The sequence below is a fragment of the Ylistrum balloti genome, unplaced genomic scaffold, assembly GCF_031769215.1.
Source record: "Ylistrum balloti isolate Yb309-2 unplaced genomic scaffold, AGI_CSIRO_Ybal_v1 Utg369960, whole genome shotgun sequence".
In the NCBI taxonomy this organism is placed as follows: domain Eukaryota; kingdom Metazoa; phylum Mollusca; class Bivalvia; order Pectinida; family Pectinidae; genus Ylistrum; species Ylistrum balloti.
The window spans coordinates 424524-452509 of record NW_026782058.1 but is presented as its reverse complement, the minus strand read 5'-3'; the positions used below and the strand labels follow the sequence as shown (position 1 = coordinate 452509).

Sequence of the window (27986 nt, the reverse complement as noted above, 5' to 3'; positions counted from 1 at the left end):
AGGCCTTTTGTGCCTCTTATTTTTGTGTTCTGCAGAGAAAACTATGCATATAACAGCACCTGTATCTGGAACATAAACAGCACAAATGCATAAATATTACGATGATTGGGTAATAATAATAATAAATTTATTCAGGATAAATATGTACAGATTTGTATACAAAACATATGAATTTTTTTATGAAAACGAATAAAATAAAAGATTGTGTATGCTAGTAAATGTTTTGATAATATAATTTTTGGTGTTCAACACTACCACAGGAGGAAAATCCATAAAAAATATTATTCCTGACCCTGCTGAGCGTCGAACTTTCGTCATTAGCTTGGCGAACAGAAAGTACGAAACTGTGAAGAAAATTAATTATAGTAGCTTTCTGGAGAAAGTCACATGATCAATAAGGACAAAATGGCGGAAGGTAAATTACAATGTCTTGCTTTCAGCTCTCAATGTAGAAGTTTCTTTTGTGTTCTCTACAATCGAAATTTATAATTTGAAGCATAACTAGATATTCTAAATTTGTGATGAACATTTTTCAAGCAGTGAAATAATGGTGATTATATCAGCAGATATTACTCTGTGGATACATTTGCAGTCTAACCAGGGAGGGTGGGGTTAATCACATATGACATATTCGTGTAATATGCCATGTATGTTCACTTTGCAGACTAGTGTCTGATCTAGCAGCTGAGATCTGCAAGCTTACTGATATATGGAGAAGATGTTGTAGATAAGAAGTCCGTTAGTTCAGCCTTAATCAGTGATATATAATATCGTGTAAAGATGTTTATACACGTCTTGTTTACTTGAGGTAATGGTTTAAGGTTTTGACAGGTGCTTGAAAGTCGACATAGTAATGTCCAACATCAAAGCATTCAACCTCTAATCTCTTTTGTTATAGGAGGTAGTGATGTATTTTTCATTAGTTCAGCTGTATATATGCAGCTGAACTAAAGGGAATTCCCATTCTCTCATTCTATCACGTACATGTATGCTTAATACTTTACTTTGTGGAATGCTGATGATTACTCGATGTGTGTTCTGTTGACTACAATGAGAAGATGTACTCAAATGACAACCATGTTTCATAGTTCTTGGGAAGTATGTATTTGTCGTTCACATTAACACAAAGTAGAGTTTTAGGTTTCCTGTGGTTCTAACATTAAGATATAGAGATGTCTGATATATGGATACAACATTGTCCACACATTTACACAACTGTCTGGGATATCAGACACCTGACTGTCTGACATCAGAAACCACTTTTACTAGTACTAGCCCTGGTGTAAGAAAGACATTTTTTAGTTATCTTCCTTGAAGTTTTAGAGATCGATGTATGATATGTATACTTATACAGATAAATTAAATTTTCCATAAGGTGAGGTGGCTAAACTGCAGAACCACCTGAGTTTGCTGCGTGAGGAATATGTGAAGCTGCAGAATCGCTTGGCTGAGGTGGAGAAGAAGTACCAGATAGCTTCAGCAAGTGCCGGACAAGTTGGAAATGATAACTTTGTAGCCAGACTTCTTAAAACTGTGGCAGACTTATTCGATAAGGAGTTATATAGGTATATACTTCACAAAGAAAACAAAACAAGAACATTTTCTGGTCAATGAAATGGTTGTATTTTTAGATTCTGTTATGTACATTGCTTTTGCAAAACATAAAGTAATGAATTTCCAAACCAGTGGACCTAAGATGGTAAACTATACTCTACTCCTTCATGAAATCATTTGATTACATTGCAGTGATTTGAAAATACAGTTAGATGGATCCAAGCAAGTGTATGGTCATCGCTTCGTCCTTGCAGCCAGGAGTGATTACTGGGGAGTTCCAGACTTGAGTCAAGTGTCTAGTTTGGATTTTTCAAGTAAGTCTTTGATGCTGTAGATATTGAAGTAACTAATGTTGTGAACATTTCCTATTTCTTCATTTGCATTGAGGCATGAATTATGATTGGAAATAGTTGCATTGCCAGTAACCAGAGATTATGATGAAGAATGGAACCTTTAAACTGTGTTCAGAGTTAAATCTTTTGTTCTTAAATTGTAGCTATTTAATCTTGGTTTATGTTTCAGATATTTTGGAAAACATTTTGTGTCAATTTTCTGCTCTGCTATGTCATTATCCATACTTTCACATGTTATATTCAAAATAAGGATTGTGATTTTTTTCTCCAATATCAGATATAAAGTATGAAGTTGCCCATGCCTTGTTGCGCTGGGCATACACAGATGATATTGACATCAGGTCTGACAGTGAATTCCTGCTAGAACTCCTCAGAGCAGCCACAAAGTTCAAACTTAGGACTCTACAGGAAAGGTATGCTAATGTGTCAACATGTCGCGATAATGTACATATTTCATGATCTAACAACACTTTTATGACATATGTACAAGTGTGGTGATCTAATTTCGATGTATGTATGGATATTTTTACACAGTTTCTGTGTTTTGGGTATATTACATATTTTACATGATTTCTGTGAACTGATTTTCAGATGTGAAAATGGCCTTATGTCCTTTGTAAACATGAAGAACTGTATCACCTTTTATCAGACAGCGGAGGAAATCGGGGCTGATCTTTTGAAGGGACACTGTTCTACTTTGATATCTAACCACTGGGTAATACAAATGTGTATCTGTTCTTTCTGTTTACATTAAAATCGTGATAACTTTATTTTCTTTTTCTTCTATATGTTTCCTGTCAACATGACTCTTCCTATCAATAGTTTTTCATCTCATTAGCAGTTGCTGGTGTCCTGTCAACCTGTAAGCTTCATCTACATGTAACTTTATTTGCAATGTATATACAAGTATGATTGGTTTAATTCTGGGGTATCATTAACGGGATGTGTTACAGACTAATTCAGTAATATTTGTCTGTTGTAGAATGATTTCACCAGTGAAGATTTCGTCCACATGCCAGCTCCGCTTTTGTACCAGATGTTTAAAGCCAAAACGGAATACCCCCTCCATGCCACAATACGTGCCAAAAGAGAGGACGCCTTGTTTTTATACCTCATAGAGTATGATTCTCAGGTATGGACTGCACAAACTTTAAAATTATGAAGTGAACAATGCTCTACAAAATATGACATCCTACGTAGTGTTAGGCTTATGTCCTTGATAGTTGTCATATTTACTATGTGTAGGGGTACAACTTGATATTAGGGGTAGGGAAATACCCTGACTACAATAGAACAACTTTCGTTCTGGACAGCTACCTTTTACATTTTCAGTAACAAAACAAGGTCAAGGTTACTTACTTTCGCAAATTCTAAGCCACCATTGTGTAATTCAGAGTGCACAGCCTTCATTTAAACCTGGTACGGAGCCTCATAGCTGCTTGCTAATTTGGTCATAATAGATGTGATAACCATTTTACAATTGAAGGACACGGATCAGTAGTGTTCATAGATCAGAACAACTTTTGACATCTTATTAACAGGATATAATACCCAGAGGAATAAGCCAGTCTTATTAACTCTCAAATTCATTAGTTGTCTTGTGTTTATGTTTTGATAGCAATGTGAATGTCAATCAGTGATTTAAAGGCTTGGATGGTTATTTATAAAGATAGCCTAGTCATAGAATTCAAACACACTACAGATCTCCCCTCTGACTGTATCATACACCAAAAATAAACTCCTCATAATCAGACTCTCACAGTCATAAATTGTCCTTGACATTGAATCTAATGACAGATTTATAAACATTTGTTATAGCATTTACAGACACAGTGTTACATGTAAAATAATATGTGTCGGATCTAGCAACTGATATGTTTTGAACTAATTTCAGTTATCTGTCAAATTAAATGATGTCGATGACAAGGGTGATCTGCCCTTGGATCTGGCCCTGCAGTCCAGACAGACAAGTATAGCAGAGACATTAATGGAACACCAAGTAAATGTGAACAGACGGGACAACACAGGGAGATGTCTCCTACACAAGGCCATCAAACGAGGTAACTTCTTTATACACTAGGCGTAACAGTGAGGTTATAATGGAAGGTCCTCTGTATTAAAGACATTTCCTGCCATGATATAAAACTTCCTCTCTGGCCTGCTGCAGATTATCAATATTTGGACAGGTCTTCCTAAACTTTCTTAAACTTTCTTAAACTATAAAATTTGATGATTTATTTGTAGGTGACGAGTTTTCTGCAGATTTCCTTATACGTAACAGAGCAGATGTGACTCTGACAACCCACCTAGATAGAGAGTCTCCTCTCCACATGGTTTCTACCTTTAACCCTGATGTGACCAGCCCAGATGTAATCACAGGGATGTCACACATCGCAAAGAAACTAATGGAGCATGGTGCAGACCCCAACCATCAGGATACCTCTGGAAGGTCAGTGGGTCACAGGTCAGGGGGGTCACATAATTAAAAATGATATTTTTTTAGGATTTGGCAAATCAGTAGGACAGAGATCTAAGGGTCACAAGGTCTAACACTTACTTTTAGTAATTTAGTCCCACATTGAAAAACTGGATGGAAGAGGCAATCAGGTTATTATGATCAACCTCATTTTCCTGATCAGTTGATTGAATTTCATATTATGTAACAGCAGATGGCTTTCCTAAAAGTAGGCTTATCAGAATTCCCCAGCTTCAACAATTTTTAAATACTTGTAACAATTGACTGGTGGTGTTCAGTACTTTCAGTACTCTGGTTTTGTTTCAGTACTGCCCTCCATGCTGCTGTGTTCAGTAAGAATGTAGCAGTGTTTCAATCACTTTTAAACAGCGGCAAAATCCATTTTGAACTGAAAAACTCAGATGGCCATACTGCATTATGGCTTGCACTACAGCAGGTTTGTATAACAAGGGATGATATATCACCAGTGTAAATCAGATCATGACTAAATAGTCAAAAGTCTCATTCTTTATCTTCAAAATTTGTTAGTCATATGATAATGAGGATAAATGAAAATATTTTTAAGTGAAATTTCTTCTTATGCAAATTTAAAAAATGCTTAATGTCGTTGAAACAGATGACTTTGATGCTTGATATGTCAATCTTTACTGTGATATTTAGTTTGATGACCTTGACATTTGTTATGTTGACCTTGACCTCGTAGGGAGAAGATATGGAGGGTGATGTACAGACAGTGTATGGTCCTCAAAGTTTTGCTGCCCAGCTTCTTGACAAGGGTAGTTCACCAGATGCCATCGAACCAGAGACAGGTAACATGTCGTTGCATGTTATATGATATACTAGGAACCTGTATTTATCATCCAGATGTGTAACCAAGTTTTAGTTTTATTTTCAGGCCAAGCACACAAATTATACAAAAATTAATTGACAGTGATATTTTTACATCAAGTTATAATTTTGTTGAATTTCCTACATTAATATGCTTCCAATTAAGAGAAAATGTGTAATTTTTTGGTAAATATTAGGGCAATTTTTTATTTGTTATGATACCCAGATAACTGTCTAATCTGGTAATGTATGTGACTTGTGTATTTAAGGAGATACCCTACTTCACCTTGCCACCAGGTCTGGTAATGAGAGGGCGGGGATATTCCTGGCCACTCATGGGGCCAAAGTGAATCTCTCTAACAGCAAGGTAAGCATAAAGTGATAAAACTTCTGAGACAGTATCTAACATATATACACAAATCATACTACACTTTACAAATTATTGTCACATGAAAATTTGAATTAAAGGCGAAAGAATGACTTTCTGGGACACGAGCTGGATGTTGAAATAATCCTCTTCTTCTAAAATAAAACAAAGATAGCATCAGTAAAAAGTTATCTGTGAGTTTTTAGTTTAATTATGTATTCACTCAAGTTTATATAGCCTGAAATAACCTTTTTGATAAGTTTAAGCTACTGTAATTGCAAGGTTGAAAACCCAAACATAAGTTTGTTTTGCCAGGATGAATCGCCCTACTTTTGAATTGTAGCCTTGACCTATATTTCAATGTCGGTTAAAAAAAACATTTATTTACATATAGTATAAATCATATCATGACCTACATTTATTTCCAGGGTGAAAATCCCCTACATATAGCCTGTCAGAAGGGACTGTCAAAACTGGTGGAAGTGTTATTAAGCAAGGGAGGTAACCCTAATGGCCAGACTAGGAAGTCTACGATGAGTGATCTGATGCTGGGTCAGGACGAAACACCAGTTACATTACAAACTCCACTACACCTCGCCCTTGTCAACAAACACAGCGAGATTGTGGAGATCTTCCTACAACACAAAGGTAAAGAGGATAACATTTCATAAACAAATAATACAAGGTAAGGAAAACACAAATATAACAATATCTGTAGGATCTATGTAATAAATACATCATCATTTTATACACAATTGATATGACTGTTGAAGGTGTTATGAAATAGAAATCTGATCCTGTCTTTTTTAAAACATTCATGTTTCCTGTGTTGTCATGTTTGTGATGATTGTGTTTACAGTAGAGGCAGCCCACAGTGAGGACAATGTCCTTATCCTTCCCAACTTTAATCTAAAAGACTCAGATGGCCAGACAGTCCTTGGACTTGCCCTTTGGAGCGGACTCCATTCTGAGGCTGACCGACTTCTCGGGGCAGGTGCTAATATCAACGAGAAAAATGCAGATGGATTCAGCCTTCTTCACCAGGCTATAGAGAAACAGGATACAACAAGTGCTATGTTTCTTATAGAGCACCAGGCAGACCTCAATATGAAGTGAGTAGACAATACCACAGAATTAAAAGGGAGGTAACCATTCAGGGAAAATGTATCAGGCATGGTTACCAAGGAAACAATGTACTCAGGGGAGATAATTTTTTTAAAAAGTGTTATTGAGGCGAAAAACTAATGTGTTTGATTAACATTGATGTGGAAATAAAAGAGATATTGTTTTGTACATATCATTACTAGGGTAGTTAATAGTTGAAATGTGATGAATAAGGAGGATATCTTGGAAATGTGATAACCTTAATTGTAAGAATGTTAATAAGATTAATGTTATCACGGAAATATGATAGTCAGGGGAGTTAATCAGACAAGGAAATATGTGGCTGCTTTCACATAAACTGGCTGAAATCTTCTAGGTGGCACAGAAATATTCTTTGATAAATGAACACACCTGTACAGGACTGAATATTATTTGGTCCTGTCTCACCATCTGTACACAAGTTTAATTGCATGTTGGACTGGTCCAACCATTTCAACTGCTTACACAAAGCAACGTTACATTCATGGGAGGTTGTCAGGCAAAGGAATATTGTAGTGAGGAAAATAAACAGAAAAAACTTTGGTAGTCCTAGAAAAATGTCAGATGTTGGAGATAGTATTCAAAGGAGTAAATTAGGCAAAAAAACATGTCATTCAGGAGATATCAGTTATTGTACTTCAAAATAGCTTAAAGCTTTCAGTTTCCTTTTCGCTGTTCCTGATTTTGGTTCTAATTACACATGTTATCTGTAAATGTAAAGCTAGATTGTTGTCATTCCCTTTGTTGTTGTAATGTTATGTTATTGTATAATGCTCATAGCTTTATGAATGTTGTGTAGTTTTTGGTGATTTTGAATATTAAGAAATTAATAGATATGAATTAATATTAAGAATTAACATATTAATTAGGTAAAGAGAACTTTGGAGATGATAAGTTGCCTATATTGTTTATTAAAACACCAGTGTAATCTGTAGAAAATAATTTTTTTTTAAGTAATTGGATATTTCGGTAATAGTGTCCTAGACTTAATTTAAAAAATCCTACAAAAATCATTAATTTTAACTTGTCAGAGTTGATTCTTTTGTCAGGTTTTTCTCTTGTTTCCACATTTAGTTCTAGTTTAGAAAATTGGATTTTTGAGCGTAAAGCTGATTGTAGCTCTTGTTTACATATTGTAAACTTGGATTTCGTATCATTATTTAAGATTTTTTCTTAATAGACCTCCGATTTAAGTTTAATTAATCTCTAAATGCTTGTTTAGTCAAACAAAAGCCCGTTAATATCTGACTTTTGTAGTCACATGCTTGTCTGGAACAAATCTTATGCTTTTGCAGCTTGGCTGTCTGTTGGTTCGTTTTCCTAACATTTTATTTAAATATTTCTACATTGTTTAAACACTTAAAGTTTTACATTCCTCAAAATTTAATTCAAATATATATCAAGGAACACTAAGCCATCATATCTGAGAGTTGTCGACATTGACATTTTTTTTTTCTGCTTTGCTGACTATGCGTTTAGCTTTAACTTCAAATTTAATTCATTTCCACTGACTCAGAACAGGGACAGATATGATTGTAGGTTTATAATTTGTATGAAGCTTTGTAACAGAATGTTTCCAAGCTGACACAGTAATTTTTTTCAATGACTGCCATGTCTTTTTACAGATATGTTGAAGATTTCTTTGGGTAACTGTCTAACAGCATGAAACAGATATTATCCTGCTTTCACTCTAACTTTACACCTGTATCCTCCCTAACAATCAGTCAACAAATACTGCTGCATACTTTTGGTATTGGAACTGAACTGTTGTTAATTTCTATATGTTTGTTTCATTTGGTAACTAGTACGTTGTATCCAACTAAATTTACCAATTTTTCTTATATAAAATTATTAATTTTAATTGGTGTCGTCAGTCATCATCATAAACACAAGAAACACTGGTTATTGTCCTATCAGTGTCACTTTTATATAGTTTTACCTTCATCATCTTTGTTTCTAGACTTTTTCTTTGTATCTCTACATATCTAATGTGTTAAAAGGGAATATATTATAATAAGTGTTAGAAGATATGAATATTCAGAAGGTCTTAACTGCCCTAGTTACGTATATTTTCTTTGAAATCTTTCTTTTCTACCCATGAATTATTAAGTAGATATACATATTCATGTTGTGTATAACCTTCTTGTCATAACAGTAATCAAGTAAAAGTGTAGGTAATTTGCCTGTTTTAATCAATTAACACAGAGAGGGAATTCTGCCTAAAACAGAAGCTTCATCATTGGGAGTATCAAAGTATAATACCCAATAAAGTCCAAAGTCTCATCAAGTACAAATTCTCATCAAGTCCAAAGTCTCATCAAGTACAAAGTCTCATCAAGTACAAAGTCTCATCAAGTACAAAGTCTCATCAAGTACAAAGTCTCATCAAGTACAAAGTCTCATCAAGTACAAAGTCTCATCAAGTACAAAGTCTCATCGAGTTCGAAGTCTCATCAAGTACAAAGTCTCATCAAGTCCAATGTCTCATCAAGTCCAAAGTCTCATCAAGTACAAAGTCTCATCGAGTTCAAAGTCTCATCAAGTACAAAGTCTCATCAAGTACAAAGTCTCATCAAGTACAAAGTCTCATCGAGTTCAAAGTCTTTTCAAGTACAAAGTCTCATAAAGAACAAAGTCTCATCAAGTCCAAATTCTCATCAAGTCCAAAGTCTCATCAAGTCCAAATTCTCATCAAGTCCAAAGTCTCATCAAGTACAAAGTCTCATCAAGTACAAAGTCTCATCAAGTACAAAGTCTCATCAAGTAAATTCTCATCAAGTCCAAAGTCTCATCAAGTACAAAGTCTCATCAAGTACAAAGTCTCATCAAGTACAAAGTCTCATCAAGTACAAAGTCTCATCGAGTTCAAAGTCTCATCAAGTACAAAGTCTCATCAAGTCCAATGTCTCATCAAGTCCAAAGTCTCATCAAGTACAAAGTCTCATCGAGTTCAAAGTCTCATCAAGTACAAAGTCTCATCAAGTACAAAGTCTCATCAAGTACAAAGTCTCATCGAGTTCAAAGTCTTTTCAAGTACAAAGTCTCATAAAGAACAAAGTCTCATCAAGTCCAAATTCTCATCAAGTCCAAAGTCTCATCAAGTCCAAATTCTCATCAAGTACAAAGTCTCATCAAGTACAAAGTCTCATCGAGTTCAAAGTCTTATCAAGTACAAAGTCTCATCAAGTACAAAGTCTCATCAAGTTCAAAGTCTCATAAAGAACAAAGTCACATCAAGCGCAAAGTCTCATCAAGTACAAAGTCTCATTAAGTCCAAAGTCTAATCAAGTCCAAAGTCTCATCAAGTCCAAATTCTCATCAAGTACAAAGTCTCATCAAGTCCAAATTCTCATCAAGTACAAAGTCTCATCAAGTACAAGGTCTCATCAAGTACAAAGTCTCATCAAGTACAAAGTCTCATTAAGTCCAAAGTCTCATCAAGTTCAAATTCTCATCAAGTACAAAGTCTCATTAAGTCCAAAGTCTCATCAAGTACAAAGTCTCATCAAGTCCAAAGTCTCATCAAGTACAAAGTCTCATCTAATACAAAGTCGAACAATGTACAAAGTCCAAAATCTCGACATATGTCCTGTAGCTTACACTTATGAAATATTTACAAGAAGAGAGGCTTCCTTTTATCTGCACAGGATAGAAATAAATACATAAATGAAATGTTGTTCAGAGTACACAAAGGTGAAACAAGTTGACTGTAGGGCATTGTTACTGATCAAAACTAAATATATTAATCATGGTGACTTCTTTGTCCTTCCTGTGGGATACATACCTCTAGTGAGGGGAGATCAAATGTGCATCAATCCCTTTATCTTAATGGCACGGAAATCTGGTACATGTACTGTTTTTGAGTTTCTCTTTGTTTTGTAACACATAGAAGTTTGATTTGGAATGTTTTGGTCTCTGTTTTGAACTTTATCTTTATTTGGAATGGTATGAACCTAAACATAATCTTTACTTAGAAATTTTTCCTACATCAGTGTTTTGAATGTAATTTCATTGTTTGGTAACACACCTCCTCACGATTGTCCCTACCCTACCCCCTCCCCCCCTCCCCCACTACCTTACATCCTTAAGGGAAATAATTACCCCAGTAGTACTTATGTCTATATAACTGTTACATTAAATAGGAAATGGTGCATGTATGAAATATCTGGAGGATAATGGTGATATTTTATAAATAATGTACTGCATGTATGTATTGTCATGGGTTAACAGTATTAATATTAATTCTTGTACAGAAGCAGTGTTCTTGTGTCAGAATATATGTAGATAAATACTTATCTTATTGTTGTAATTATAATAAATCTTTTTTATCAATATTCGTCCCCATTTATTAGAGAGTATGTATAGTAAATCCCCACCTAGTAGAGGGGGTATATTGTAATCCCCACCTAGTAGAGGGGGTATATTGTAATCCCCACCTAGTAGAGGGGGTATATTGTTATCCTCACCTAGTAGAGGGGGGTATATTGTAATCCCCACCTAGTAGAGGGGAAATATTGTAATCCCCACCTGGTAGATTGGGGTATATTGTAATCCCCACCTAGTAGATGGGGGTATATTGTAATCCCCACCTAGTAGATGGGGGTATATTGTAATCCCCACCTAGTAGAGGGGAAATATTGTAATCCCCACCTGGTAGATGGGGGTATATTGTAATCCCCACCTAGTAGAGGGGAAATATTGTAATCCCCACCTAGTAGATGGGGGTATATTGTAATCCCCACCTAGTAGAGGTGGGTATATTGTTATCCTCACCTAGTAGAGGGGGGTATATTGTAATCCCCATTTAGTAGAAGGGGGTATATTGTAATCCCCATTTAGTAGAAGGGGGTATATTGTAATCCCCACCTGGTAGATGGGGGTATATTGTAATCCCCACCTAGTAGATGGGGGTATATTGTAATCCCCACCTAGTAGAGGTGGGTATATTGTTATCCTCACCTAGTAGAGGGGGTATATTGTAATCCCCATTTAGTAGAAGGGGGTATATTGTAATCCCCATTTAGTAGAAGGGGGTATATTGTAATCCCCACCTAGTAGAGGTGGGTATATTGTTATCCTCACCTAGTAGAGGGGGTATATTGTAATCCCCATTTAGTAGAAGGGGGTATATTGTAATCCCCATTTAGTAGAAGGAGGTATATTGTAATCCCCACCTAGTAGATGGGGGTATATTGTAATCCCCACCTAGTAGAGGTGGGTATATTGTTATCCTCACCTAGTAGAGGGGGGTATATTGTAATCCCCATTTAGTAGAAGGGGGTATATTGTAATCCCCACTTAGTAGAAGGGGGTATATTGTAATCCCCACCTAGTAGAGGGGGGTATATTGTAATCCCCACCTAGTAGATGGGGGTATATTGTAATCCCCACCTGGTAGATGGGGGTATATTGTAATCCCCACCTAGTAGAGGTGGGTATATTGTTATCCTCACCTAGTAGAGGGGGGTATATTGTAATCCCCACTTAGTAGAAGGGGGTATATTGTAATCCCCACCTAGTAGAGGGGGTATATTGTAATCCCCACTTAGTAGAGGGAGTATATTGTAATCCCCACCTAGTAGAGGGGGTATATTGTAATCCCCACTTAGTAAAGGGAGTATTACTTGGTAATAGTAGTACTACTTAGTAGAGTAGGTATATTAATCCCCACTTGTTAAAGAGAGGTAGAGTAATCCTTACTTAGTAGTGAGTGTATAGTGAGTATATCTTTATGATAACATCTTTTGTTTCGTAGATTAATAACAAACTTTATACATATATGTATAACATCAGTTTTTATCTCATAATTGGCCTGTTATCTGATAAATAGCTCATGTAATATTTTTGCATAATTTGCTAGGGTATATACCCTAGACCATCTTTCATTGGCTGTGCCAGTCAGAAATCAGTTATGATGTCATAATATGGTTAGATACAACAAAACGCCAGCTTCCATTTGATTTTGTCCTCTACATTTTGTCTTTAAAAGCTTTCAAAATGAGATTCTATGAAACTCATCTTGAACTTTCAATTTTTGATCCCCAAAGCACAAAAAAATCCTTCTTGCCCTCAAAAGTGAGGGGAGGTATGTCAAAGAGGTTAGCTATTAAAAGTCCTGCTAGCTAAAGTACCAGATCAGTGGTTAGGGTCATATAACAACAACGGTTGTTAAGATCTGTTGACCTCTAGTTGTTGCTTTTGTCTTTTTTAATGTCCTTATTATATTGTGGCCAGCAGAGAAATATACATATCATTGTTATAACAGTAAAGTAGTGGTGATAGTTGATGGACTATTATTGTGATATAACCCTGATACGGCTCTGACAAAACTTGTATCTTCCTGTATCAACACCTTTTGTCTCTAGTGACTACTACCAAAGTGAAGTGCCTTCTATCTCATGTACTAAAAGCAAAAGAAATTCCATCTTTAAGTTGTAATGACAGTCATTGAAAGTCAACATTAATTATTAAATATACAAGATTTACATCAAAATGATCTAAAACAAGAGGGGATTTATGTTACTCTAATGAACAAGAACTGAAATTGACTTGTTTTTCTTCACTGATATTTTATCTTGGGGAATTCTTTTCTAAATGAGATTTTGGAAAGATTTGATTGTGGTATGAAGTATGAACTATATGTATGTTGTTGCTTCTTTTCAGGACAAATTCACTTGAGACGCCACTGCAACATGCCATACAGCGCCACCTGCCAGTCGTAGTCGACATGCTGTGTAAACGAGGGGTGAACATGAACTTGCTTGACCATGAAAAGTCATGTCCACTCTGGCAGGCTCTGGACACCGGTCAAGAAGATATTGCCCAGATACTGGTACACTGACCACTGAAACTATTACTATAATTTATACTGTGAATTAGAGAAAAAAATATTTGAAAATGATCAGTGTATATTTATATGTGATGACTCATCTTTATTTGAACTTGATTAAAAACTTTAAAAAGTAGAATTACAGGACATTGTTACTTTGTATCATATTTACCCCAGAAATTGAACGAGTAGGACCTACTATATAGTATACTGCCTTCTGTATCATTTACTTGAGTTTCGAAACAGATGTGATATAAAATTGACATATATTGGACTTTTTATTATAAATTTAGTATGTCTGACAGAAAATGTTGTTTATTTGAACTTTAAGGTAAAACATGGCTGTGATCTAGACCTGTGGTCAGAGGGTCCGAGTAGTTGTGAGCAAACACTTCTTCACCGAGCTATTGACGAGAACAATGAAGCGGTCGCCTGCTTTCTTATCAAAAGGTACCAAAAGTCATTTTCTATTTCATTCTGTCATAAGTTTTATCCTCAAATCTGTATCTTTGGCCTTGGCCACAGTCTGCCTGTCTACCAGAGTCTGTCTGTCCATCACAGTCTGTCTGTCCACCACAGTCTGTCTGTGTGTCTGTCTGTCCATCACAGTCTGTCTGTCTACCAGAGTCTGTCTGTCCATCACAGTCTGTCTGTCCACCACAGTCTGCCTGTCTACCAGAGTCTGTCTGTCCATCACAGTCTGTCTGTCCATCACAGTCTGTCTGTGTGTCTGTCTTTCCACCACAGTCTGCCTGTCTACCACAGTCTGCCTGTCTACCAGAGTCTGTCTGTCCATCACAGTCTGTCTGTCCACCACAGTCTGCCTGTCTACCAGAGTCTGTCTGTCCATCACAGTCTGTCTGTCCACCACAGTCTGTCTGTGTGTCTGTCTTTCCACCACAGTCAGTCAGTCCATCACAGTCTGTCTTTCCACCACAGTCTGTCTGTGTGTCTGTCTTTCCACCACAGTCTGTCAGTCCACCACAGTCTGTCTGTCCATCACAGTCTGTCTGTCCACCACAGTCTGTCTGTGTGTCTGTCTTTCCACCACAGTCTGTCTTTCCACCACAGTCTGTCAGTCCACCACAGACTGTCTGTCTGTGTGTCTGTTGGACCCCCTAGATCTGTTTAACTCTTCCTATCACACAATACTGCTTGTTCTCTTTCCCACTCTCTCAATCATTCTTTATGCCATGCAGATGTAATATACATCTTAATCAAATATGATCAGATTAATTTTGCATCAATTGAAGTTCAGAGGTCATTAGTCAAGGTTAAGAGGTCACACTTGACTACTTTTGAAGATTTTAATGAGTTGTTATATGTAAACAAATGCCTGTTTTCCTATGAGAGGAAGGAGTAAGGCATTTTGTTACTACGATTATGTTGTTTCATATGTTGTATGAGAAACTTAGTTTCATTCTGAAATTTTTCTTTCATTCTTTTGAATAAAACAAAAATAATCACATCTGGTAAATTTCAGTGGCTGTAACAAGAATGCCACACGGCGACCAGGACCGAATGGTGAAGGGGAGGATGAGGCTAGGTAAGTTACCATGGTGATAGTGATGTATGAACCACCAGGGGGCTATCATCATGACCTACGGATTCAGGTACCTTAATGTTTTGTTGTAGATGTGGTGTGTTACATTGTAACTCTTTGTTGGGTAGTAATTAATGGTTTTGGTGATGTCATTGATTTACCATTGGTGACCATGGTGAACTGTTATATTTACAATAATGCAGGTAGTTACCATGGTGATTTGTTATATTTACTATAATGCAGATAGTTACCTTGGTGATTTTGTGTTACAGAGACCAGCAGACACCACTACATATGGCATGTACATGGGGGCTGGAGGTCGTAGTTCAATGTCTCATGGAGCACTCAGCAGACGTCAATGCTCAAGTAAGTTCTAGGTCACAGTGCACCATTCTATCTCTCTCATTAACAAAGCTTGTGGCTAGCGTGGATTGAGAAATCACTGTAGCTTTCATTCAGTAAAATTAAGTTTGTAACAATAATATACATTAACATGTATTGTGTGTCAAAGATTCTTATTTCTTCCTGTCCAGGATACAGAAGGTAAAACCCCTATCCACATTGCCATAGAGAACCAGCATCCTGTGATTATCTCCCTTTTACTCTCCCACCCAAGTCTGGATCTTACTGTCAGAGACAAGCAAGGGTTCACTCCCTTTGCTGCTGCTATGACAACCAAGAACAACAAAGCTGCTCAGGCAATATTGAACAGAGAACCTACTGCTGCGGAACAGGTAAATTAACTCAACCATGTCACATGTTGAAGTGACTGAGAATAACTATTATCAGGTCATTCAACCATGTTTGATAGTCAGACGACTTAGTAGTCGCACTGTTAAGTCACAAAACCATATTCAATTGTGAGATCACTCAACTGTATTTCAGAGTCATATTAATCAATCAGTCAATCAATCAATCAATCAATCAATCAATCAATCAATCATGTCCAAAATCAAACTCAAAATGGGTACTTGTAATATGTTATATCTGCTGTTTGGAAGGTTGACAACCGTGGAAGGAATTTTTTGCACACTGCCATACAGAAGTCCGACATAGAGAGTGTACTGTTCCTTATTAGTGTCCATGCCAACGTGAATTCTCGTGTCCAGGACTCCCAGCAACTGACCCCACTTCACCTAGCCGTCACTGCAGGTTCAGAAATCATCGTCAGGAATCTGGTATAATCATTTTATTTATAATTCTGTTGTAGAATATTAAAAACTATGTATTGTCTTCATATCATGAATCTAAATCACCTTTAAGAGGAGCCTATATTATTAATGTGTCATCCTTTACTAGCTGTACGTTCTTCATCAACTTCTTCATTACCACTAAATGGGTTTTCACAGAATTTCCAAAGTGTTGTTATTGGAAGAAGATTTAAAGTTGATGAAATAGAGTCTGATTATGGCTCCTAAAAATAGGTCTCTTGTCAATTACAGGTCGTCATTGATCTTGTGGTTGTGTAGACCCGAGAGAGATTTTGACAAAAACAAGACATAGATTCTAGAGAAACAGAACAAGATAAAATTGACCTCAATTTCAGTTTTTTCAAGTCCATAAAACTGTATATACATCGTAACAATATAAGATATTGCAATCAAAAACTTGTTTTTTCTTTTCTATTCAACAAGATTAACTGTAAGAAATTAACAAACAACAAAATACATTGTAGTGTGTATGGCAGATAGCACTGTGACACTACATTTATTGTTGTCATGTCACACAAGAATATTTATCTTCTGTTTCTAAACATAGTAACACAGAGTTCTTATTACATATGATCATATTTGATGCATGTATGAACTCTGTGGTCTCGGGGTCATACAGGTAGGGAGACCGATAGTAGCTATGAGTTGAGGATTTGGTAAAAAATACCAACATCAGTAATTTGTACAGGTTTTCATTTGTATTAAGATGTAGGTTTTTAGTTAAAATCAAGATGCAGACTGAGAAATGATTGTCTGCAGTATAACAGTATAAACAGTTACTATTATAACTTTATAGATACTAAACAGTCAGGGCAGTTACTGTATTAACCAGGTTTGCATCTATAATCAAACATAGGATTAAGCTAAGATCAGGATGCAGGCTGAGAAAGGATTGTCTTTGAAGTGTAGATACTAAACAATCACAACAGTGGGTTTGGTAACGCGTGTAATGTCTAATTGTATTTGATACAGTTACTGGCTGGAGCTGATGTCAATGCCAAGACAAAGAAAAACGAGACATCATTACACCTAGCAGCTTTAAAGGATCACTCCGTGATTACCAGTATTCTGTTGGAGAATGGTATTGACTATGATGTGGTCGATGAAAATCTCAACAATGGTGAGGAGCTTATAAAAGATTAGTTCGTTAATCTGGAGAAAAAAAACAAATATGTGGTTTTATATAGATTTAGTGATAATATTCTAAAAAGGTATTCTTTATATTGTAAATACGTGTTTTTGGTAAAAAATCTGGTTTGGTTTCCTAGGTATTACATTGGCTTGTTACTACAAAACTCAGTATTATACAGGTACACTTTGAACCTGTCCACATGGACCATATTTAGGTTAGAAATTTCCGGAAGTCAAAAAAGTTTTACAATCATGAGATATATACCTAATGAATTTTCACTATAGTCAATGTTTGTCTTATAGCCTTACATGTAGCTGTACAACATGGAAATCTCAACACTGTCAGAGTTCTGCTGACCGAGTCTCGGGTAAACGCTGAGGCAGTCAATGCTAAGTAAGTAAAGTGTTCTACTGACCAAGTCTTTGGTCAAGCTAAGGCAGTCAATGCTAAGTAAGTAAAGGATTGTGCTGACCAAGTCTTTGGTCAAGCTAAGGCAGTCAATGCTAAGTAAGTAAAGGATTGTGCTGACCAAGTCTTTGGTCAAAGCTAAGGCAGTCAATGCTAAGTAAAGGGTTCTAGTGACTGAGTCTGGTGTCAAAGCTAAGGCAGTCAGTGCTTAGTCAATAAAGGGTTCTAGTGACTGAGTCTGGTGTCAAAGCTAAGGCAGTCAATGCTTAGTAAAGGGTTCTAGTGACTGAGTCTGGTGTCAAAGCTAAGGCAGTCAATGCTTAGTCAGTAAAGGGTTCTAGTGACTGAGTCTCAGGTCAATAGTGAGGCAGTCAGTGCTAAATGATAGCAGGGTTCTGCAATCAAAATTTTTGGCCAATGCGGAGGCAGTCAATGCTAAGTAAGAACAAGGTTAGACTTTCTAAGACATGGGTCAATGATAAAGTGGTCATATTAAGGATGGTTGTATGTCAAGATGAAAGGTTCAAAGGTCACACTGTGAGATTTTATAGAATGGACAGACAAAGAGATTGACATTTTACTCAATATCAATATCAATATTTCAGCAACGGTGCCAATATTTCTTAAACATCAACAAACAGTTTGTTTGGGTATATTGTTTGATATAGAATGTACTTCTAGTTATGTGACTTTTCAGAGGTCAGATGGCAATCCACGTTCTGGCACAGTATGGAAGAGACACTGCTTCAGCAGTGTTTGAACTCTTCAAGGAAAGCATGCCAGATTACCCCATTGACCGACCTGACGCTGAGGGCAATACAGGTACGTATCTCTGACTGGTGTTACTTCCCCTGAGTTAGAGGGTCATATAGGTACACTTCTCAGGTGTCAGTACATCTGTGTTAGAGGGTCAAACAGGTACACCTCTCAGGTGTCAGTACATTTGCGTTAGAGGGTCATACAGGTACACCTCTCAGGTGTCAGTACATCTGTGTTAGAGGGTCAAACAGGTACACCTCTCAGGTGTCAGTACATCTGTGTTAGAGGGTCAAACAGGTACACCTCTCAGGTGTCAGTACATTTGCGTTAGAGGGTCAAACAGGTACACCTCTCAGGTGTCAGTACATTTGCGTTAGAGGGTCATACAGGTACACCTCTCAGGTGTCAGTACATTTGTGTTAGAGGGTCAAACAGGTACACCTCTCAGGTGTCAGTACATTTGCGTTAGAGGGTCAAACAGGTACACCTCTCAGGTGTCAGTACATTTGCGTCATACAGGTACACCTCTCAGGTGTCAGTACATTTGCTCTACACCTCTCAGGTGTCAGTACATTTGCGTTAGAGGGTCAAACAGGTACACCTCTCAGGTGTCAGTACATTTGCGTTAGAGGGTCAAACAGGTACACCTCTCAGGTGTCAGTACATTTGCGTTAGAGGGTCAAACAGGTACACATCTCAGGTGTCAGTACATAGAGGGTCAAACAGGTAAACAGGTACACCTCTCAGGTGTCAGTACATTTGCGTTAGAGGGTCATACAGGTACACCTCTCAGGTGTCAGTACATTTGCGTTAGAGGGTCAAACAGGTACACCTCTCAGGTGTCAGTACATTTGCGTTAGAGGGTCAAACAGGTACACCTCTCAGGTGTCAGTACATTTGCGTTAGAGGGTCAAACAGGTACACCTCTCAGGTGTCAGTACATTTGCGTTAGAGGGTCAAACAGGTACACCTCTCAGGTGTCAGTACATTTGCGTTAGAGGGTCAAACAGGTACACCTCTCAGGTGTCAGTACATTTCAAACAGGTACACCTCTCAGGTGTCAGTACATTTGGTTAGAGGGTCAAACAGGTACACCTCTCGGGTGTCAGTACATTTGCGTTAGAGGGTCAAACAGGTACACCTCTCAGGTGTCAGTACATTTGCGTTAGAGGGTCAAACAGGTACACCTCTCAGGTGTCAGTACATTTGCGTTAGAGGGTCAAACAGGTACACCTCTCAGGTGTCAGTACATTTGCGTTAGAGGGTCAAACAGGTACACCTCTCAGGTGTCAGTACATTTGCGTTAGAGGGTCAAACAGGTACACCTCTCAGGTGTCAGTACATTTGCGTTAGAGGGTCAAACAGGTACACCTCTCAGGTGTCAGTACATTTGCGTTAGAGGGTCAAACAGGTACACCTCTCAGGTGTCAGTACATTTGCGTTAGAGGGTCAAACAGGTACACCTCTCAGGTGTCAGTACATTTGCGTTAGAGGGTCAAACAGGTACACCTCTCAGGTGTCAGTACATTTGCGTTAGAGGGTCAAACAGGTACACCTCTCAGGTGTCAGTACATTTGCGTTAGAGGGTCATACAGGTACACCTCTCAGGTGTCAGTACATTTGCGTTAGAGGGTCATACAGGTCTGAGAGAGTAATACAGGTACACATCTAAGGCGTCAGAATACTTTTGTTTGGAAATCACATAGATACATATGTTGGGTGTCATCACACCTGTGCTAAAGTGTTGTACAGGGACATGTCTCGGAGGTTCCTACACCAGTAATCAGTAATCATAAAGATACACATGTCAGGTTTAACCACACCAGTTTAAAAATGACCATACAAATAAACAACTGCATTAAAAGTAATTGTCAGTTTAACTGATGTAGATCTTTATAGAATCACAATAAATCCTATCTGGATATTATACAGAGAATGTTAACTTAGGCTCAGAACTAAGGTTTGACATAATCCTGATTTCTACACCCAAAGGGAAAATATTTATTGACCCATATGGAAGTTCCACTTTTGACACATGAATCGTACATATGTAGAGGAGGTAGAAAACAATATACTTTATCGACTTTGTGTTACAGCTCTATTGTTGGCATATGTTAATGGTAACGGAAGTTTGTGCCGAAGTCTGGTCCGTTCTGGGGCTCGTTTAGGGACAATGAACAGACAAGGACTTAGTATATTTAATGTTCCAGTAGCAACGAAACAACTCCTGTTTAAATTATTAGGTAAGTTATGAACAGGTCCATGAGGTGCAGTATCTGACATAGTTTGAACAGGTCCATGAGGTGCAGTATCTGACGTAGTGTAAGCTTGTCAGTAGCTTCAAATAGTAATTCTTTGAATTTTCATCATTTATCAACTGAATATTAATTTGTACATGTAGAGAAGACACAGCATAATTTTGATGCACAACATAAATGTTATAGGAAAGAGAGGTGAGCTACCTACAACATTTTAAGAATATACAAAACAAATTTTGCTTTTTATATTCCTATTTTTAGTAAAGTTTAGTTAAGAAAAATTTATTACACACTCAGAAATGTTATTTCTCCTGAGATTTGTGAAGTACTATTTTAGGGTCTATAGGATGAGTTTTTGAAAGAAAATGGGGGCCCTGTCTTCTCAAAGGGCAGAATTTGCTTTCGTCGTACATTTTAGGCCATGATATTGTGGAAAAAACAGTTGAATATATTGATTGATGATTGTGTTGGACAACCATAGATATGGGTCATTTTATCGTGCACGGACCTCTGAATGGATCAGTGTTTTACACTGTACTAAAATAATTCTCTTTGTTATTTTATCAATAGATATGCTCTCTAAAGAACCGCCGTGGTCTGAAGGAGAAGTGTGTTTAGAATGTACTGTCAAATTTAGTATTAAAACAAGGAAACATCACTGGTAAGTATGAATCCTACTATAATTTGTTTTACTGATAGCATATTATTGGTTTAAAGAATATTTTCTCCTTGTATGATTTAAAATCTTCAGCTTAAAAATAGAGGTGACATTTCTTAGAATCATGAATGAAAATTAGCCTAGCTTTCCGATTCCCTTGAGGAAGAGGTTTAAAAAGGCTCCCAGTTGGATTACTGAGAAAAACCTGACATTTAAGTAAGGACTAATGGACGGTAGTGGTTAAAATTTCTTTTACAAATCCAGAAATCAAATAATCAGATAATTGCCTTGGACTGAAAGGTCCTGATGTGCTGAATCAAAACTAAAATGCTTATTTTATTACCTCTAAGTAAAGAATGTTATCAGTAATTTGTTTCGAGGGCCTGAAGTATAGATAAAATAGGTTAAAAAGTTATCAAAGAATAAAACATAAAAACCTTATCATTGGACCCCTGATTCATATTGTAACGTCATAGTAACCTGCTGGTTTCATTTTAATATTTATGGTTTTAATCCATGTTTCCTTCAAAATATGTATATCATTGACCTGTTAATAGATCTGTGTTTCCTCTGTTACAGCCGTCATTGTGGACGTCTAGTCTGTGCCAAGTGTTCTGCCAAAGACATGCCAATAGTTAAATACAACCTCTCTAAACCAGTTCGTGTCTGTGACATATGTTTTGATGTCCTTTCTCTCGGTGGATCATTCTAACTCTCAGTATGTAGATGTTGACTTGGAAAAGTGACTTACATGTGCTACTACAAGTAATGGACACAGCGCCACACATCAAACTGATTAAACAGCACAGATTTGTCTGAGGGTTGGGACAGGGGAAAGTGTAGCATACAGCTGTACAAAGATTGGGACAGGGAAAGGTGTAGCACAAAAACGTCCAACAGGCAGGACAGTTTAGAGTGTGGCACAGCGGTGTCCAACAGTCAGGACAGCTAAAGGTGTAGCACACAGATTTCAAAGGATTGGGACAGGGAAAGTGTAGCACAGAAATGTCCAACAGACAGGACAGAAAAAGTGTGGCACAGAAATGTCCAACAGACAGGACAGTAAAAAGTGTGGCACAGAAATGTCCAACAGTGGGGACAGTAAAAAGTGTGGCACAGAAATGTCCAACAGATAGGACAGTAAAAAGTGTGGCACAGAAATGTCCAACAGACAGGACAGTAAAAAGTGTGGCACAAAAATGTCCAACTCACAGGACAGTAAAAAGTGTGGCACAGAAATGTCGAACAGTCAGGACAGTAAAAAGTGTGGCACAGAAATGTCCAACAGACAGGACAGTAAAAAGTGTGGCACAGAAATGCCTAACAGGCAAGACAGTTAGTTGTGTAGCACCAAAGTGTTCAACAGGCAGAACAGGAAAATTTCAAGTTTACAATAAGACTTTTATAAGTCCTTTTTCAGTGGACAACTAGACATGTACATGTGTGTCTTTAAAGATCAAATGTCCTTGATATAACTGCATATGCCTCTAGATTAAGCAGGGTGTGAAAGTGATTACTATCCATGCGTCATATTCTGTATCGCTCATCAAAAGACAATAATTGCTTTACTCGTCGTAAGCTGTTACTATTTTGCTAAAGATAGACACTTTGTTATGTATAACAGTTCTAGTCCAGACGAAGATGAGAAAATCGTTTTGCCATGCTTTGCTTCTGATGTGTTTTGTGTGTGTAGAAGACAATTAGGTAGACAGTTTAGATAAACTGTTTACATACTGATGTATGCTTCACATCATTAGAACAAGATTTGGAGTATATTGTAACAGTAATTGGTATCCAGTGAGAGTGATGGTATGGCCACACCATAAACTCACTCTATAAACAATTTTGTGGTTTGACAACACTACATTTGACATTGCATTCCAGAAATCTGACACAATGATGAAAAAATGACTGACAAGAGTTGTTTGTGAAACTTAACAGTACATTGAAGTTCTTCCATAAGAAAGAAAAACCAAGTTATATCTGAAGTATAAAACTTTAATGTATGTGTGTGGAGATCAGTCAGTGTGATACAAAAGTAGGTGTGATTTACCTGTAAGTGATATGCCAGGGTGTGTGTGTGACACAAGGACATGTGTGCCAACAGATATGTGTTAGATAATTATAAATGAATATTAACACGCCAGCCTAATCCAATCACCCGAGCCTTGCAATCATTAGTCTCTTTACATAATCTGAAAAAAAATCTCATTTCTTAAATATACCTACATGCAGTACATTGTTTCGCTAGCTTGTTACCATATCTGGTTTGAAACATCTTGGAGTAAGAGGGTTGTATTTTGTAAGTTTATGTGTGCCTTGGGGCAGCTTTTAATTCTATTTGCTATACATGAACTTGAGTCAAAGATATAGTTTCAGGAGTACTGCAATTGGTGTACCTGGGTCCCGTATAAAATAATTCTTGAGATTTTGTTGCACACAGACCCTGTTTATGTACTGATAGTTGGATTAAACTTCAGATGGTATTGTTTGTGTTTCCATTACGCAAACACAACATTCGGAGAATTTCTCCGCTAGTAGACATCATTCCTTAACCTATTGTTTAACAAAAGTGAACTTAACACATCAGTCAGCATATATATATTGCTGAATTATCTATCTTAGGAATGCATTTTTGACCACCAAACCACACTATGTTATGAAATAACATTATCTTGTTAGATGATTAAATAATATTATCTTGTTAAATAACATTATTTTGTCCTGAAACTTGATTTTGTAACAATTTCAGATTATTTACATAAGAATGATATTAGTAGTTGATATTCTTGTACGAGCCTTTCAACAAAAAATGGTCAGATTCCATCACTTCTAAAGTTGAACCAGTACAACCTGTCATATTGAAATTTACCCAATATATGGATGATTCATAGTGTAAAAGTCCTACCGATGGACGATGTGTCTCTTTACAGTTATGGTCCTTGATTTATCAGTTATTATTACAATGAAAGGTGCACACGACTTCGGTCTGACGATACAAGTACTTTCATATTACTATTTTTCTTTAATATCAAGTTGATTGGTTGGTTGGTTACAGGATTTCCATCTCCTGGACACATCCTATCACTAGACGACTCTCACCAATGAATGTCAGTGTTCTGGCAATGTGTAACATCAAGTTAACATAACTTGTAATATACTTAGTATTCACTACTAAACTTATGTTCAGTAATCCCTTACTGTAAATATATTGTGGCATTAGTGTAATCAAATAGAACAAACATGTAACCATAATTCTCAGCACTTGTCAGATTCTGTAACATATCATACCTGTGACAGCAGCAGAGATAGATAAACACATGGCTGGCTGAAAGGTAACAATATTAAACAAGGTTGAAAAATATACTTTTTGTTTTTTTTTTATTTATTTTTTTTTTTTTTCATTTCTCAAGATTTATTAATTATAGTTTATTTAGGTGTTGGTTCTGAGAGCTCACTTATAAACATATTTTTTACAAACTACATGTTTTCATTGGTAATGTCATATCTTAAAACTGCCATATGTGTACATAAAATTTGTACTTGACATTGCCTCGTGTATAATGAATGAAACTGAGATTGTTTTTTTGTTCGTGATATTGTACACAACAAGTATGTGTAATTTGTATATTGCATAATACGTTTTTACCACAACAAAAGAGTATGTTTACAATTTCTGTTGACAAGTGAGTGTTGTAAACATACATGTTTCAGTGGTATAATCTTATTATAGAATTTTCTGTGCTGAAAGTATTTTTTCGTAAACCTGATTATGCTAAATGCTGTTTTCTTATGCTTGTTATGTAGTAATTATTGTGGATACATGAATTTGCTGTCGCACTAATATTTCAAAAAGTGATACTGCACTAGATTGATTGTGCCAGATTGTTACAGGAACCTGAGATAAGGGGAGATAATCACAATAGTTTCAACTATAAAGGGAGGTAATAATTTGGATAGTTTTCTAAGAGAAGGTGTGATGGCTGTATAAACTATTGGGGTAAGGGGCAATTCACACTGCTTTGTTCAATACAAGAATTCAAAACAAGAAAGAATGTATCACAATTACACTTTAGGTTTGGCATGGTTGAGATAAGGGGAGACAATCACAATAGTTGCAGCTATAAGGGGAGGTAATAATTTGAATAGTTTTCTATGTATTGCAATTACACATTAGGTTTTGCATGGTTGTGATGAAGGTCCCCTTCAGATAGTGACCTAAAATACGTAAAGCTAAGTTTCTGTCTTCCTGTGAAAAATCTGTTAATTCAATGATATAAATGTCTATGATTGCAGTGCCAAGCTAGAAGAGTTCTTGTAAGACTGATAAGGTTAATAGTGTTGGGAGTTTATCACTGTTGGCCAGTGTCTCTATGTATTGTTAACTGTAAATACCAGTGTGAAATTAAACAATTTAGTCACAGACACAAATTTGTATCGGATGTGTTTGTGTCCTGAATTGCCAAACTGTAAACTAAGCAGATCAAAACTAGTTGCTTACCTAAGTAGAGTTCTGTAGGTCAAAAGGAAATGGTAAATTGCCATGCATTTTAAAACTTATCTTCTTCATTCATAAATGCAAAGTGAGCACGGACTCACAAAGATATAACCACCCCTACCCCCTCTTCCTTTTTCTCCTGATCTATATCAAGAGTGACCTTGGACCGATGACCACTGAAATCTAATTAGGTGTAGATCTTGATGGAATAAAGGAATGGTGTGGATATTAAGTAAGACTGTCTTAAGGTTTTTATGCCAGAAATAATAAGAATGACCTTTGACCTGTAGACCCAGGGATGCCTTTTTTGGTTCAAGAGATATTTTTTGTACACAAGGTTATTATATGGTTAGGCAGATGACCCTATATTTTTTCATGTCCGTTCTGGGAATCAAACCCGAGTCGTCTAGTGAATGTGTTACCTCTGTGTCACTCAACCATTCCTTGCCTCAGTGTTTGAAATAATGGGAAAAAAAGAATGATGAAATCAGAAAATACACTATGGAAAACACTAAATAGTCTATTTCAAAATGGAAAGGGAGACAACTTTGTTATCTGTTTTAAATGACATGTCTTAATGCTATTTGAGTTGAGTTTTATCATGCATACATGTATATGAGAGTTAAAATGCTCAGTTGAATTTTTGTTTATTTTTCTTATTTTATTACACAAATGTTATTTTATATAAATTCTTATTGATTATTCTTATAATAGCATGTGTTTTCTCAGCCTTATTTAATACTTTGACTTGTGCTTAACTAAGCCCTATATGTGATACTATGTATATCTATGTTATAAGAGCCAACCATTTATCAGAATGAGGATGGTTGTCATTCTGTGTTGATAGCCATGAGGTAACGAACAATATACCAACACATTAATCCTGTGAAATGTTACTTTACATAAGTTCCTTGTATTTCAAATGATGAATTATCTAAAAAGTGGTAGGGTCTGTTGTATCAGTAATGACTCCACACAACTATTTCTTCACAGATTAATGCCTTCATCCAACTCTCTCATCAGCTGACTGTTATGGCCCAGCCCGATACTCTCATCAACAGGTTGTTTGGCTAATAGTCTACCACTCTCACCACAGACTATGATGGCTGGGCCTGTCACTCTCATCGCAGACTGTAATGACTCGGCCCCAACACTCTTATCACAGCCTGTCAAACTCTCGCATCACAGATTGCGGTGGTGTCTGGGCCCATCACTCTTAACACAGATTACAATGGCTCATTGAAACATTCCTGTCACACACTGTGATGACTCAGCACAATAGTGTTGTCACAGACTGCAATGACTTGGCTCATCCCTCTGGTCACAGACTTTGATGACTTGGCACAACACTTCCATCATAAAATATAATGGCTTGGCAGAACATTCTTGTCACAGACTATAACGACATGATCAAACTCTCTCATCACAGATTAAATGACTCGGCCCAACACTTTCATCAGGGACTTAATGACTCAGCCCAAAACTCTCCCCAAAAATCTCATCACAGACTGAAAACTCTGTCTGACACCGAGATTAAAACCTTGACCCAGAACTCTAATCACAGACTTAATGCCTCAGTTATACACTTACATTGAATACCAAAAACTCAGCCCAGCACTCTCATTGGAGATTATAACCTTGACTCAAAACTCTAATCACAGACTTAATGCCTCAGTCATACACTTACATTGAATACCAAAAACTCGGCCCAGCACGACCCACACTGAATACCAAAAACTCGGCCCAGCACTCTCATCAGATTTTAATTACTTGATTTAATGTGTTGTAATTGATGTGTACTTATTATCAAAGATGTCTATAAAATGTAATATATGCCTAGTATTATAAATACAATCCTACAAAACCAACTCAAGTGTGAAGTTTGTTTGTATTTTCTTTTATGCAAGACATGCAAGACACTGTATGATCTAAATTTAGATTTCTGAAGCCATCAGAAGCAGAATGTACA

The 27986-nt window shown here is 36.7% G+C and overlaps 1 protein-coding gene across 1 annotated transcript; it reads left to right on the top strand.

Moving 5' to 3' along the window:
- The first annotated feature begins 405 nt into the window (after positions 1–405).
- Positions 406–27876, top strand: LOC132547543 (rabankyrin-5-like). The gene is made up of 25 exons (XM_060211307.1): positions 406–415; positions 1376–1565; positions 1747–1868; positions 2185–2320; positions 2499–2622; positions 2890–3039; positions 3802–3967; positions 4152–4356; positions 4690–4819; positions 5087–5192; positions 5481–5578; positions 6007–6226; positions 6438–6690; positions 13385–13553; positions 13882–14000; positions 15034–15096; positions 15366–15459; positions 15627–15827; positions 16095–16271; positions 17277–17424; positions 17739–17829; positions 18542–18666; positions 20700–20846; positions 21432–21522; positions 22099–27876. The coding sequence occupies exons 1-25, from the start codon at positions 406–408 to the stop codon at positions 22229–22231; spliced, it is 3468 nt and encodes a 1155-aa protein (XP_060067290.1). The 3' UTR covers positions 22232–27876.
- The last annotated feature ends 110 nt before the right edge of the window (positions 27877–27986 follow it).